Source organism: Platichthys flesus, chromosome 7 (assembly GCF_949316205.1).
Source record: "Platichthys flesus chromosome 7, fPlaFle2.1, whole genome shotgun sequence".
Lineage (NCBI taxonomy): Eukaryota > Metazoa > Chordata > Actinopteri > Pleuronectiformes > Pleuronectidae > Platichthys > Platichthys flesus.
The window spans coordinates 19,840,690-19,856,554 of NC_084951.1; the positions used below are offsets into that span (position 1 = coordinate 19,840,690).

At 43.2% G+C, this 15,865-nt stretch overlaps 1 protein-coding gene across 7 annotated transcripts in view; it reads left to right on the top strand.

The window, feature by feature from the left end:
- LOC133957246 (membrane-associated guanylate kinase, WW and PDZ domain-containing protein 1-like) overlaps positions 1 to 15,865 on the top strand; it is an 87,048-nt gene that overhangs the window by 45,483 nt on the left and 25,700 nt on the right. For 2 of the 7 annotated variants that reach the window (XM_062392725.1, XM_062392727.1), the window contains exons 3-13: positions 4,759 to 4,878; positions 6,738 to 6,926; positions 8,111 to 8,333; positions 8,633 to 8,680; positions 8,942 to 9,024; positions 9,635 to 9,673; positions 11,733 to 11,790; positions 11,927 to 12,051; positions 13,574 to 13,693; positions 14,146 to 14,331; positions 14,571 to 15,182. In XM_062392725.1, coding sequence (XP_062248709.1) covers positions 4,759 to 4,878; positions 6,738 to 6,926; positions 8,111 to 8,333; positions 8,633 to 8,680; positions 8,942 to 9,024; positions 9,635 to 9,673; positions 11,733 to 11,790; positions 11,927 to 12,051; positions 13,574 to 13,693; positions 14,146 to 14,331; positions 14,571 to 15,182 — 1,803 coding nt within the window. The remainder of the gene's footprint in view (positions 1 to 4,758; positions 4,879 to 6,737; positions 6,927 to 8,110; positions 8,334 to 8,632; positions 8,681 to 8,941; positions 9,025 to 9,634; positions 9,674 to 11,732; positions 11,791 to 11,926; positions 12,052 to 13,573; positions 13,694 to 14,145; positions 14,332 to 14,570; positions 15,183 to 15,865) is intronic. The other 5 variants (XM_062392726.1, XM_062392728.1, XM_062392729.1 and 2 more) reach the window with 5 other exon arrangements.

A 15,865-nucleotide genomic window follows, 5' to 3' on the forward strand; every position in this document is an offset into this window, starting at 1 on the left:
GTCAGTGGAAGTTAGTTCATCAGATCCGGGGTCAGTGCAGAGTATCACCCAGTCATGTATCTCTGGACTGAGAAAATAGTAAGCCTGGCCTCACAGTTACTGTCGTACACAGAGAGAATTCAGACGGTCTCCGCTGTGAGTCGGGCTGCTGCGTATTCAAGAAGAATCTACTCCTAAAACTTAACTGACTTCTTAGGTTAATTTGTACTGACATTTCTAAAAAGACACTGGTCTGGAAAATGACAACTAAGCAACAGTGAAGAGTATTTCATTCTCAAATGGACCTATACTCATAAAAAATGATATTCCATAACATAGAAGATTTTCTGTGGACTAGGGGTAGGTAATATTTTAGTACATATACCAGGATTCATTTCTGCTGTCATATCACCCATTCCCCCTTCCCCTTCCATCTTTCTTTAGCAGAAACTAACATTTGAATTTGTTCCACAAGACAGTAACTAAGGCACAGAATAACTGAGGAAGGGGCCTGGCTTGTGGAGGATTTCCACTGGTGACACTATGGGTATAAGGGTTTATGCCAAAGGTGACTCTGTGATAGCGTCTCTATGATGTTGTGTTGAAGGTAATTATGCAGCAAACCAATTTCCTTGGAGAAATTAGGTCTCTGACTGTCAGCCTTTCCTTCAATATCTCTGGGTGTAATTGTGGACATCGTTATGATCAATAGTCATTTTCCAGTAAGATTCCGCTGGTGTTATTATAACTCATCTTAGCACTGAATGAGTGGGAATCCATTTCTGTGACCTCATCAACTTGTCATGATATGGTGAGCGATGACAAACTGTTCGCTTGCAACAAGAGTAATGTCCTCCTGCTCTGAAAATATTTAATAAGTATTTGAGGTCTTTGCAGGACAAGTCCATATTCGTTGCATGCATCTGTCATCATATAAAAATCATCACACACAGAAACCTTACACACTGAGTCTGAAGCTTTTTTTATAATAGTTTTCTTTTAAAAAATTCATAGAAGTTTTGTCGAGAAATGAGGACGATTTTGTGGTCAGCTCACTTATTGGAAAACCTTTTGTGGTCAGTACTTACCATCTCAAATTCCAATCTGTTCAGCATTCACCTGCCATAATTTATTTTCAAAAAACTGCGCCGCCATTTTGGATGAAGATGGTTAGTGGCCATGAGCGCTCAACTCTCTGGAACGCCTTTCAAAAGTGCAAAAAATGCAGCAAATCTGTTCTGAAACTTTAATAACGATGAAAGTTTGTCTGTGTGTAAACATGATCGACACAACGTGATGTCATGTTAAATTTAACCATTGTGCGAACATTTTTGACCAAAAATATCGACTTTACACTGTGCAAGAAATCAAACAGTTGAAAAGTATCAGAAACTCAAATTGTCCAGTGAAAAACGTTGCAGTATTATTAATCATAGGGGTTAAAAGATCAGAGTATTTATAGAAATATATACTGATCATTTGATGACGATGTAATGTAAGATGAAAGATTTGAGCTAATGAAGCCGTGTTCAGTCGTCTTTACTCTGTAATACAGCCACACTAGAATTAGTCATCCTATCACTGCCCTTCACTGTGGGGAATAGCCTGGAATAACAACTCCATTCCCTGCTCAGTAGACATCGTCATTAGAGCACACTGAGCCTCAGTAACATCTCCCATCCTGGGACCACCCAGTCCTCTGACTCAAACTTCACTTTCATCTCATCTCAGTCCACTGAGGTGAATACAAAGCAGCGCTCTTGTTCTGCGTCACTGCTGTACACAGTCAGTTAGATGATTTATAATGTTTCTTGCTTCATGTGAGCGACTTGTTTGTGTCTCTCGGTCTGAGCACTACATGCTGTCATGTAAATTGCCTCTTGCTTATCAATTTATCTGGAGTATAATTTCTAAAATGGCAGGAAGAGCAGCGATGGGGGGAGTCAGTGTTGCTGTGCACTGACTGCAACACTGACTCCCTTATCAGGCGTTTGTGGGCTGGATTGCACCTTGAGGGATGGAGTGTGAGCTTGCATATTGGAGACGTTCAGGTAAACACTTGAACATGAAAGAATCTTGCATTCAACATGAGCTATGGAATTTGTTTGGAGTAGAACATGGGGATGATGTTTAAGTGTTGGAAGAGTGAAAAATTGCATTCCTACATCAAAAAGACGAAACTTTACAACAAATGAAAACGTCCTAGCTGTGTAGCATTGCTGGTGGCACAGATCAAGTGAAGACAGTGTCTGGTGGTTCGGCCTTTTACCACCACTTGGTACACACTGAATTATCTTCCTATTGAACAATTGACAACAATGAATTGCTACCACATAGAAAAAGATAATGAAGCCTTAATATCCTGGTACGGGTGCCGCCATCTTTTGCTTTTATAGTAATTTGGACCCAGAGTATTCGCCGTTAGATCGTATGTGATTGATTTGAAAGACTTGACAACTGTTGGTTAAAAATGCCTTTCAAATTCAACTAAACATTAATTTTCCTATCAGTATCACTTTCAATTACATTATCTGACTTTTATCTCTCAGGAAGGGTTCATAGCAGAAGCCTCCATGTGTCCAGAGTCAGACTGACTCTAACTCAGTTAAACCGGGTCAGGTGGGGTCTCGTTGCAGTGCATGTGCATTTGTAGACATGGTGTGTGTGTCCATGGTTACAAATGGACCTGAGTGTATATGGTATTGACTCTGATCACGTTGTGTATCACAATCACCACGAGAGGAAAAAGTGGGTTGTTAGGTTGGAGATAAAGTTCAGAGATCAGCAGAGCTTCGTTCTGAAAAGGAAACTAAAAGGAGACTTACATTTTAGTTTTTAGGGAAATCAGCAGCCTACAGGTTTTATGTTATTAAATCAAAGTTTTATAAGTGATTTGATTCATGTAGAATGAATAGGTCCGATTGTGTCTGTCGCCCAGCTGGCTACAGAACGTTGTATTGTTTGTGCAGAAGGTGGAAACACTTTCAAGTGAATTATTGTTATTATTGTTATTAGCAGACTACGTAGTAGTATTCTTATCTCTGACATCGATTTGGATGTGTGATACAATATGTAACACTTATTAACCCTATATTTTACATTATCTAAAATGTTTCCAACAATGTTCCAACTCAGAGGAATCCACACTTTTATTCAGGAAGATGGGACTTTTCTATTTGGTTTTGTTATAATTGCATCATATCCACTTTAGCTGTGTCTCTGTCTGTCTCTGCTAAATCTTCTGAGGAAGGAAAAACACACTGCCAGCCAGTTAGCCAGTGTTTTTCCTTCCTCTGTTTCTAATGGTCACGATTATTTGTCGCTGTTTGCTGCGTCTTTTGTCTCAAAGCTCTTCCATGATCACACACTGTTTAACGACATCAACAAACCAGGTGTTTTGTTTCGGTTTGCTTTGATTGAGAGAGGCAGAAGTTGCATATTGTAAATTTAACATTCTAGGTTAATGCAGTAGTGAGTATATGTATGTCATCAACTCTCCATGATGCCCCCGCCCTCTTCTTTAGAAGATTTGTTTCTTTAATCCCTGAATCCAGTGTCAGGAAGATGTGGGGGGAGGAAGTTTCTGATGCTGTGCAGCCATCGGTTTTGACAGAGGGGTCTGGCAGCTTAAAGTCTTTCTACGAGGTCGACATCATTTTTTTTTTCTTTCCCAGCAGAAAGTGTTTGGCATACAGTGGTTTGTAGGTGTGTGCCTGCATGTGGACGCTCCTGTCCTGCTCACAGATGGTTTACAACTTCCATCCACCATCTGCTCCGTCATCTCATCTCCTCTTTGTAAGGAAAGATACACAATAGCTGCTGTCTCCTTTTGTCTGAGGTCATCTTCCTCCACCAAAGTGTTCTCACTACAAAGAAAAAAATGCAGCTTGGCCGCTAATCATTGACTCCAAAGAGGGATCAGGCTCAGGGCACTCAGACCAGCGGGGGAAATGATGATGGTTTTTTTTTTCAGGAGACCAAAGTGTTGATTCAAACCTCTAATGTGCAATTCTCCGAGTAGTGTGTGAATTATATAGCGTTTCAGTGTCTCGTGTCTTCTCTGGTTTCACAATACAGAGGGGTCTGTCTCGGTCTATATTGCCTCAGACTCAAAAGCTTTTATTGTGCTACAGTTACACCTCACGACACCTTGGAATGCAGAGAGTGTAGCTGTAAAGCACCGCGGTCGTAACAGGAACAATGCAGCCTGAATATTCAATACCAGTTTAAGCAATACGACTGTAATAGTATTTAGTTTGTTACGTTTGCAATTTTACTGTTCCACGCTCCCCGTGAAGGAGCGGGTGAATTGATGAGCGTATCAGTGCATCGGTAAAGGTGACCTTTATCTTCTGACTTAGCAGGCAGCGGTTTCCCGTGAGGCGGAGAGAGGCGGCTCAAGATGTGAGCCCCAATTTAATTTCCTGACACGATATTTGCAGCCACTCGCCAGCCACTGTAATACCAATCACCGCTCTGAATTACAATCACAGCCTCTTGATTTCATAACTCTCTCATTTCCTGCTTTGAAAGCTCTTCCTTGTGACTGCTCATCATCTCAAAAAGCTGAATGAACGCTGCGATGTTGACGGCATTTTAAGTCTGGTGACAGCATCTCAGCGTGGAAGCTGAGAAAGAGAATATTGAGCGTGTTGTCAGGCCAGGAGGGGGAGAAAAAATAATCCGATTTTTACCTTTAGTCAACTGTAAGCACACAACATGAATTTCAAACAGTTTTCCGCAGCCTCTTGAATTTCTTTTTCTTTCTCCTTATTTTAGGTACAACCCGCCCCCCTCGAGAAGGAGAGGTCCCAGGGGTGGATTACAACTTCCTGTCTGTGGAGGACTTCCTAGAACTGGAGGAGAGTGGCACACTACTGGAAGTAGGAACGTATGAAGGTGAGGGTGACGGGATCATTACTGACGCTCCATGCGACTCGTGATAGCGCAGGTGTCCTGATTCACCACAGACACAATAAGCGTAGCAGCAATCAGCCTTTATTTCTCCCTACATGCAGGACTGTGCACACGGTTGATTCCGATTAGACTGTACATGATGGGGGGAGATGCATCCAGGAGACAGCAGGTCACTCCACATTTGCCCCTCTCACTCTGATAAGGACAGTGCTGTGCAGTGCTCAAGTCTCAGACTTACACAAACCTGTGTGTCAACCTGTTCCCGTGTGTGCTCTTGCGCTGTGTGTTCGTTTTGGAGTCAGTGTGTGATGCGGGGGCTCTGTCTGATTTGTGTGTGTGCATGGCAGAGAATGTTGCGACACTAATCTGCTTGGCACCGGTTCTGCTGTGTGTTGGCACGGTTCTCTCGTTCACACGGACAATGTCAAATACCTGTCCACGGGAGTCTGCTGCCGCCCAGACACCCGGAGGAAGTCTGATCTATTGGTTCATAGACATATTTGGATTTAATGGATAAATCATTAAGTTGGAGACATCTTTCATTATATGGAATTTTTTATATGTAATTTTCTCATCGATTTTGTTCGGCCATGAAATGGTAAATGGTCCGGTATTTTTACTAAAGCTTTTAATGATCACTTGATGCATTTTACAGCACAATTCACCAAATCACACACAAATTCATACAGTGCATCTATTTGCACCACATTCATTATCACACTTCGATCACGCACAGTCATCAGGGGCCATTTGGCGTTCAGTATCTTGCCAAAGGACAAGTAGGCACGCAGAATGTGAAAGACTGGGATCAAACTGTCTAGTAAGTGGGCGACCTGATCTACCACCTGAGCCACAGTCGCCCTGGAATAGAGTTGACAGGGGAATGAGGCGAGATGACATTTAATTTAATTCAAACTGGTTAAGGAATCATTTGTCGTTGTCGGGGAAATGTTTCATAAAAATGAAGCTATTTCTGGTTAGTTTAGCTTTTCATAAAGTCTGGAAAATAATCCTCTACCTACCAGAACCCCTTAAGATGCTCACGCTACGTCAACTGGTTGCTAACTGTAGCTTTATATTTAGTGTGCGGATTACCCCACGTCTTGCCCTAATATCAACTGGGATTTGCTCCAGCACCACCCCCCACCTCCAAGACCCTCAAAGGATAAGCAGTATGAATGGATGGATGGACAATAGATTGGTATTGATGTTCTCATGTAATATTTTCCACACAACTAGAGGAGAACATTACTGCTCCTGGACAAAAGTGATAGAACTGTGTTCATAACCAGCAGAATAGGCACAAGTAGTTGCCCAATTTTCCACCAGTCCTTTCATATTGCCATATAATGGAACGCTAGACCACCAGGGCCTCTCTCCCATCTCATATTGACAAGGATTACATTGAAACAGGATTTCTACAATGCCAGAACAAAACTTGATAGATTCTCTGTTTGCACAACTGACAAATAAACACCAGTTTCAGCGAGAAGAAGCTGCTAAAACAAGCCAAGTGCTGTGGGGACCAGCCCACTTGGTTTTGCTCAGGATGCTTTTCAGAGTCCAGACAATACAGCTCTGCGGCCTCAAACACAAACTAGAACCATTTTGCTTTTCCCCACCAGCTGCTCATGTCTGTGATGTGTAGTCACACTGTGATCCAGCTTTATGTCTTTTCCTCTCAGCGAAGGAAGATTAGGAGTTTTCATAGATCCTCCGCCTGCTATCTCCCTGTCCCTCACTCTGCCTGCTCTCTATCCCCAGCTTCCCCTCTCCCTGTCTCCTTCTCCCTCCTTCTGTGTCTCTCTCTCAAGCATGCTAATGTCCTTCTTGTTGCCTAGGTAACTATTATGGGACCCCCAAGCCACCAAGGCAGCCCATCATTGGGACAGTGATTCTCAGTGATGCAGGCTCCCAGCAGTCCACCCCAAAGCGCACCAAGTCCTACAATGACATGCAAAACGCCCGAGTAGTGCCGGCTGACGACGACGATGACGACCAGGCCACGGAAATGAACAACAGTTTTACAGGTGAGGGCGTCGCAGCTCCTGCTCCTCTCTCTCTCTCTCTCTCTCTCTCTCTCTCTCTCTCTCTCTCTCTCTCTCTCTCTCTCTCTCTCTCTCTCTCTCTCTCTCTCTCTCTCTCTGTTCGCTGAAGTTTCTGCATCTGCAGCGTTCTTTGTCTCTCCGCATGTCGAGTATTCTCCATCTGTGCCCTGTTTGTTCTCGAGTGGATGCTTGCTTGGGAGTTTCAGTGTGTCGAAGGTTAGGAATACGGAAGGAGAGAGAGAGGGAATGTGTGCATGTTTACGATCCTCTCCTCTTTCGTACGGTGTCTGCCGGTTACATCATGTCTTTGTGATGCTGATTCCTCTCTCTGTGAGCCTCCAACACCGCCATCTGCCTGTGAGGAGGGGCGTAGTGGGGGAAGAAGTGGATTACAGGCTTCACTCACGAGATGCATCATTCTCTTTTCATTGCCTAAACCATTCAACTCCTCTCTCCTGTCGGTCTCTTCACATACATGTTTTTCTTTCTCTTCTCTTATTTAGTTGATCAAATCCCTCCCTTTCACATGGTCATGTTGGTTGAGGTTTTGATATATCTGCCTCTTCAAAGAATTGCCATCTGCAAATATGATTTCCAAAATATAAGATACAAAAATAGACGACCTGTGTGTCACGTCCTTTCCTCTCTTCTTTGAGATAGGTGGTGGGTTTTTTCTTCTTTCTGCTGTGAATCTATGCCCTCTCTGTGTCCCTCCGACAGGCTGCCAGAGCATTGAATTAGCATTTGATCAAGCCTGAAAGGCCCACGGAAGTGGTGGAGGACACTGGGCTAGAGTGGGGGAGCGAGGGGGAATGGGGGGTTGGGACTGCAAGCTTTACAAGAGAGGGGCTTATGGGTGGAGAGGTAAAAGAGGGTGGGGGTCAAAAAGAGTTTGGGAAAGACTCTGGTTGATAGAATTAGCATTTTCCTGGGGCCCTTTCAGTACACTAAATATGGGCGGGGGTAATATGCACGAATAGGGGGAAGGGGAAGTGCTGTGAGTCTGCCATTGTTAAAGTTGCATGTCTGTTCTTTTCATTCTTTTCTTGCATGAACGAGACATAAACTGTGTTTTTCTGTTGTTGTTGTTTTTTCCGTGTCGTGCTTGTTGTGGTACCCAGGATCCTTAGTGCGTAGTCTCTTCCCCTCTCCTTTGTTGTGCACAGGTAACCCTAACGATCAGGACGAGAGCCGCGGCGGCATCCTCCGGCCGTACCCCGCACGTGACAATGCTCCATCCTGTGGTCTGAACAATGCGGCCACCTCCACTGCAGACAGCGGGCAGCAGACCCTCGCAGAGCCGCAGGTCTCTCCAGAAGAACCGCTGGGGCCGCTGCCTGAGAACTGGGAGATGGCCTACACCGAGAACGGAGAGCTGTACTTCATAGAGTATGTATCGACAACCTGCAATATTCAACACACAAACTCCTAGCACTGCCCGTGTAAGCATTTCTCACCACAGCTCATACCATAGTTGATGTTTTCCGTATTTTACCTGCACTATTATCCCTTTTGTTCGTCCAGTGGCTTGTCTTCCCCCCCATGATTTGGTTTTTAGGCCTCCCCAAGCCAACCTGCCCAACCCCCTGGGTCGCACTGCTTTCCTGTTAATCCCTGCATGTCCCGATCTCTAAAGGAGATCACATCCTGATCACCTGACTACCTCCACCTCTCTGTCCTCTCTGCAGCACGGCAAAGACACACCAACCGGACATGGCTGTGTATTTTCAGAGCTTGTATGTTCATTTCTGCTATCACTGAATTACAGTATGTTCTTGTGTAACATTAGATGTTTATTGCTGATATCCTGCCTGTGTCGCTCTGTTATCCTAATTTTCCTCTCTGCAGCAGATGCCCTCTATCCTCTGTAAACTTGCTGATGCAGTTTACTTTCTAATTCTTATTTATGCATATGTGGTTCACTGCATTGCTTTTATATGTCTGGTTGGTCGGCCTCCCTGTTGAATTGTTCTGTTGTGTTGTTTGTTTCGCCTCAGCCACAACACAAAGACGACGTCGTGGCTGGATCCTCGGTGTAGAGACAAAGCCTCCAGGCCTCTGGAAGAGTGTGAAGACGATGGTAAGCTGCTACTCGTCATTTACACAATAAAAGTGTGCATTCACACGTATGTGTAGTGGTTCAGGAATCAGCAGGTGGTGATTGAGGTGTCAGACACCCTCTTCATGTGAATTAAGTGGTGACAAATTTCCTATTTCACCAACAGTGAATTTAAAAGAGGTTTGATCACAGTTTGCGTTTGGTTTTGATTGTGTGATTTGTTGATTTTCGCTGCGTATTCTACATTTTCCTGCAAAACCCTTAAAACAGCTGTCGGAAAAACGACTCAACTCTCAAATAATTCGGACATGCTTGAGAATTTACAAATGACAGTTGACGACTTCTGATTTCTGGCACAAATTGAAAAATTGCACCATCAAGTGGTGAATTTTTTGGTGGCACACTGCACCTCTCTTCATAGCTCAAAGCATTGTTGTTTTTTAGATGTTTCGTCTTGATATCAGTTCTGAAACTAAGGGATTTCTGTTTCCCTCCCTTTTCTCTGCATTGTCACTTCATCCTCTATTTGCTCTAAATTCCTCCATCCCCCGAACCACCTCTCTCCTCTGCTATCCGTCCCTTTTCCACTCTTCATTCTGTTTTCTGTTTCAACTTTGCTTTCACCTTGGAGAAGAAGGGATACATACGGAGGACCTGGAAGGTGATCTAGGTAAGATTCAAACAATGAAGATTCTGCAGTGAATTCTTAGTTAAGAGCTTCAGTAAGATTTCGTCTGGTCCTACTATTTGATTCAGTCAGTGGGCTGCGGTAGAAAGTTGTTTGATTTCGTTTGGGGGAAGGAGAGGTGGGCAACTCACTTCTGCCTCACTGCAGCACCACAGGGTTCCCAGGTCAGCCAGGGCCTTCTGTGCTAGGAGTTTGGATGTTCTCCCCATGTTTGCTTAAAGACACATTTAAGACTTTAATCTGCAATAAGGTGACGTGATAAACGTTTATCACATCTGCAGAAAGCTGTGATGCATATTGACAGTTGGTGGTATGCTTCCATAGCCATCACTTCTGAAGGAGAACACAGCAGAACTATGCATGCTTCATAAAAACAACAGAAGAACGCGCTGAAAACTCTTCAAATTTCAAAACATGAAAGATTGGATTTAATGTTTTTTGTCTGGAGATGGTAACGAAAACCATCTGAGGGAAAACTGACCAACATAAATGTCTTTGTCGTGTCATAAGTGATTTTAATGTCTTTTGGCAGTTGGCTTCATCACGTCTTACTCTGCTCACCAAATGTCTCCCTCTAGAATTTCAGCTGGTGATTGAGCCTCACAACATGAATGGCTCACATCTATTACTGTGGGATATACTGTATGTGGTCTGGGTGTATGTTGTTGATCAAAGCACTGCCTTAAGTTCTAACATCCAAACCAAAGGTTGAGCCTTTGGGGATTTGTGGATAATTTGATTTCCTTTTGATGTAACAAAAACAATATCCGAGTCAATGGTCATAGCGTGACTTGCGGGAATTGCTGTCTACAATTCACGAAAACACATCTGGAATATTTTATGCTGAGGACTTAAGCTGATAGATCTACTTGAATGTGGCTTCACAGACTGTCAAATGGCTCTGCTGTAGATTCTCGTCCCATATGCAGGTAGTGCAAACAACCCCCGTAATGGAATGAGCCCTCAGACTTGAACAAGGTCTTGGATGTCTGGCTGTGAGCCTTTATTATGGCTGGCTGCTCAGATTCAGACACTCTGTGATTATTGATTGTGAAATCCAGTCGTGCGTGATAGTGTTTACTGGACTTGGGAGGTGCCCACAGTAACACGAGCATGTAATGTCTTTGTCCGGATCAAATACAGTCGGGTGGAGATCGGAGATGCCAATGTCTTAATGGGAATGTGTCAGTTTAATAGGCCTGATTTGTCTATCAATTCCAAGTTGTTAGAGTGTGTGTGCTTGTGTGTGTGTTTGTGTGAATAACATTATAGTAATATTTAGGAAAATAATTACAATGTGCAGACAAATCCAGATGTTAACACTTTTTGTGTGTTGTCAACCTGTCGACTAAACATGTCTGACTTATTGACTCAATTTTTAAATGTGTGCATTCGGAAAAAAGTTAAAAAGAGATTTGGGCTTGAAATATTTTTTAAGTTTTGTGATATACAGACGTTTTTAAGGAAGCCTTTACCAGTCTGTACTTCTAAAACCACAACAGATAAGACTACAAACGCTCTTAGTAGAGCACATACGCCCACCAATGCCCAACAGTCACCTTAATTTGAATCACAGAAATCAGTTCTAAAGGTACCAGATTAAAAAGAAAATCCAGAGCCATGAATTGTTCCCTGGCACATTAGTGATAGTATCGAAAGTTAAATGTTAAAGAAGGTGATAAGAAATTCTGGGAAGAGGCTCCTTTATTCTAATCCATGCCAAGATTTGATGGGTTGTTGCTTCACCCATTTTACATCCATTCACCAAATCTGCTGGAAATATGCTCTGAAAATGTGGGAAAATTCTTCTGATTGATAGAATTTAAATCAGCAATATGCAAACAACAGTCAAAATCATTATTTTGAAGCTTCTATCGCTAAAATAAAAGACACTAGATTGGAGAAAATGTGACATTATATAATTTATCATACTGTGTGTACTCTAAGTATAGAACTACAACTATATTTGCTGCACTGATGGAGTCAAGCTAATCACACTAACACCCTGAACACTACCAATGAACTACCTTCTTTATTTCAGAGCTGCCTCCAGGATGGGAGAGAATAGACGACCCAGTGTACGGAGTGTATTATGTAGAGTAAGTTTCTCCAACTCAAGGACAGTGTCACAAATCTTACGTCTGTATTTAGACAACATTTGCCTGTTTTTACTGCAAAGACTGAACATTTATTTTTCCCCTGTCACCTTGTTTTCCTTCCCTCTGTCGGTCTCAGCCACATAAACAGGAAGACACAGTATGAGAACCCAGTAGTGGAGACGCGGCGTCGGAAACTCCTCGAGCAGCAGCAGCCGCAGCAGCCGCAGCCGCAGCCTCCAGAAGGTGAGCGGTATATTCGAGGTTCGTTTCCTGCCCTGGCACGGCACCATTTCTTTCTTTCTTCATGTCTGTGAGTGTCATGTCCTTCTAGTTTGTCCAGTGCTCTCCAGGGATTGGGCCCAGGCTGTTGTTTTTCTCTCTGTTGACTTCAACTCTGTTGGAGTCAAATTTTTTATTCTAATGCAAACTATTTTTCGAACAAGATATAGCTGGCCCAAGCCCTGGTGTCGTCTTTGGTGTTTAGATTTGATTTTGACATGATTTAAAACCATAAATGCTATTTATCATTCTGTATGTGATCATTTAATTTGCCTTTACATGAAACTATAAGAGATTTTTACTGAGATATCCAGAAGTTTTCCGCCTTTGAGGCTTGGATAGTTGCAGGGAATGAGTGAGAGATATAAGGAATATAAGGAGTGCGTAAGGTGAAAGGAACAGGTGCATGCTGGTCCTCTGGAGAACAGCTGAGTTATTGTAGATTTGCCAGGCGTTTTTTGTGGCAGCTGACCGTATTGATCAGCAGTTGGAGCTGCAGCATCGGCTGTGACACACAGCTGATGGAGGCAACTACAGTAAGTTACTTTAAAACATTTGACGCTTGACAGATGTGACTTACATCAAAAATCGAACTCATTCTTAGAGTCATTGCAGTGGAACCCGAACACAGACATGATGCACATATGTTTACATCCAGTATAACCCAGAGTCTCATAGGATGTCTCTAATCTTTACTATAGATGAATTAATATATCTTCTCAGATTGTTGAAGAAGACCTGGCTCTTATACATCTAGAACTCATCTGGAAATAATCACGTATTAGTGATTTTTAGGTAAAAAAGAAATCCCATAATGAATGTCAGTAGATAAATGGGTACAAAACAGGAACTGTTCATTTCTGAGTCGGTATAGTAATGTCCCCTGAATCCCTAAATGTAAAGACATACAGTACAGTCTAGAGAAACCAGGCTCCAGATGTGGCCCACAGCTAACTGACGCCATGGCAACATGATCAAAAACATTTCGAAAAGATTGGGGTAGGGTTTGGTCACGGTGGTTGGGCTACTTGTTATGCTCCACATACCTGTAATCAGGGAAAACATCCGGCTTTTATCAGTCTGCAAAATTGCAGACAGACCTGCACTCTAGTCTTCATCGCCTGCATGGAAAGTGTAGTTCCAAAGCTTAAAAAATCCCAATTCAAGCAGACAAACAATATTAAAAGTGCCAAAATCGATTGATATGAACTTTTTGCATGTTGTATTATCAATAGTACAAACCCTGTGTGCAATATCTGCAGTACACGCACAATAGTATAAGTACAATACTTACAATACTAGTACAATACAATTCAAAAACACGATAAGAAAAAATATGTAAATGACTGAGGCAGTATTAACAATGTTTGCTCCACGCTCTGTGTATGTACATGTGTTGCTGTTAAGTGTCTATGTGTGTGCATTTGTGTGGCATGTAACTACAAGTTTGTGTTGAGTTTGTGGATTAATGTGTAAATGTGTGTTTGTGTATGTGTGTGTACAGAATGGATTGAGGAACACTCAGCAGCGGTTCCTTTGGCAAACTACGCTCCAAACCACCTGGAGACCTACAGGGACCCACAGGTCCCACCATCACTACCTCCCGGCCCTTCAGGAGCCAAACGTAAATGTTTACACTCATAAATATATTATGTATATATACACACACACACACACACACACCTCACCACATCTGCCTGAATTTTCTATCATGTGCTTCTAACGTAGGCTCCACATATGTCAGATGAATAATGTTTATGTTAACAACATCTACGTTGGATAAAATACTCACGGAATATTTTCTTCTATATTCTAACGTGTGAATACGACACTGATATTTTTAAGAACAACTATATGAAAAAGTAAATGCATGAAGGTGAAAGATGTTGTTGGACACATGTCAAACTGTTCAAGCTGCATTTGCCTCCATAAACACTTCTAATTACTATTCAATCAACAGTTTGACAGCCAGTGTAAGTGGTGCTGTGACTAACATTTTAAGAATGAGTTTCCACCATATTATGGTTTGAATGTCGTATATATAGACAAAAACAAGCACAATATTTATTTCTGCAGGAGGGAAACCTTTCTTCACACGAAACCCAGCTGAGCTGAAAGGAATCTTCATCAACACGAAGCTGAGGAAGAGTCGCCGTGGCTTCGGCTTCACTGTGGTCGGAGGTGATGAGCCAGACGAGTTTCTACAGATCAAAAGTTTGGTGCTGGACGGGCCTGCTGCTGTGGATGGCAAGATGGAGACAGGTGCGGTACATAACCACCGTCCACAGGGGGCACTGTTTTCATGTCAACAACAGACACTGTGGTGTTCTGAGGACACACTACGTCCATTTTCTATGAAACTTCACCAGTGCACATCAGTGACAACAAATAACACCAACAGTGTAACATAATTTTTACCAAATAGACAAAGATAAAACTACTTTTAATAGAAATTAACTATAAATCACTGCAGTACTAACAGATCAATTTCCCTGCTGCAGGTGATGTGATTGTCAGTGTGAATGACACCATCGTGCTGGGATACACCCACGCTCAGGTGGTGAAGATCTTCCAATCCATACCTATCGGCTCCATGGTGGACCTGGCCTTATGCCGTGGCTACCCGCTACCCTTTGACCCCGATGACCCCAACACCAGCCTGGTGACCTCAGTGGCAATCGTGGACAAGGAGCCTATCATCGTCAACGGACAGGAGGCGTTTGACTCACAATCCAACCTGGTTGGACCCGATAACTGCATGAGGGAGCTGCGGTCGCACAGCCCCTCGGCTGAGCTGGCATCTAACGGGTCACACAGCTACTCTAGCGAAGTGCACAACCTGGCGTCGTCCATAGCCACCCAGCCCGAGCTGATCACCATCCATATGGAAAAGGGAGACAAAGGATTTGGCTTCACCATTGCCGACAGTCTGACGGGCGGAGGACAGAGGGTCAAGCAGATAGTGGACTATCCGCGCTGCCGTGGCCTTAAGGAGGGGGACATTCTGATGGAGGTCAACAAGAGGAATGTCCAAAATATGAGCCACAACCAGGTGGTGGACCTGCTGAGCAAATGTCCCAGAGGCAGCGAGGTCACCATGCTGGTGCAAAGAGGTATGTGTTGCATCTTGATGTTGGATATGTAACAACAGATGTGGATAAATAGAAAGAACTGAAGTTTTGACATGAAAGTGATTAAGGGCACAAAAAAACAGCTCAGCTGTAACAGCTGGCCCAGGTAGAGTGACAAAATGTGAGAGCAGCAGAGAAAGTGAGGCAGAGGCCGGGAAGCAGGTTGAAACCACTCGGACTGGATGGGATGAAATGAAGAGATGTACAGGAATGATGATCTGTGCTCGTTAGGCTGCCAGAGGGTGTGTGTGGGAGGGAGTGGGAGGCTGCATAAAGAGGCCAGAAGGATGAATGAGAGAGGAAGGGAGGAGGAGCACATTAGGTCAGGGACTTGTATACGTTCTGAATGCAGATGCTGCTCAATAAGATCCCAGAGACGCTGTCAGTATCTGTGTTTGCTATTGTCCTTTGTAGCCAATATGATAATTTAGGGAATCGGGAAGGTTGTGGCTATTCAATATCTCTGAAAGTTGTGTTTTATTTTTCTTTGGAATAAATAAGTGAGAGGACATTAGGGCCTGTGAACATGAAAACAGGAAGAGCAGAGTGTTCTGGTTTTGTTTAGAATACTGAGTTTTCAGTTGGCTTATACTCTGCTGTTCCTATATGTGCTATTGTAGACACACGTAATCAAACGCTGCTATTTATTGCCTGGATTCTCATCC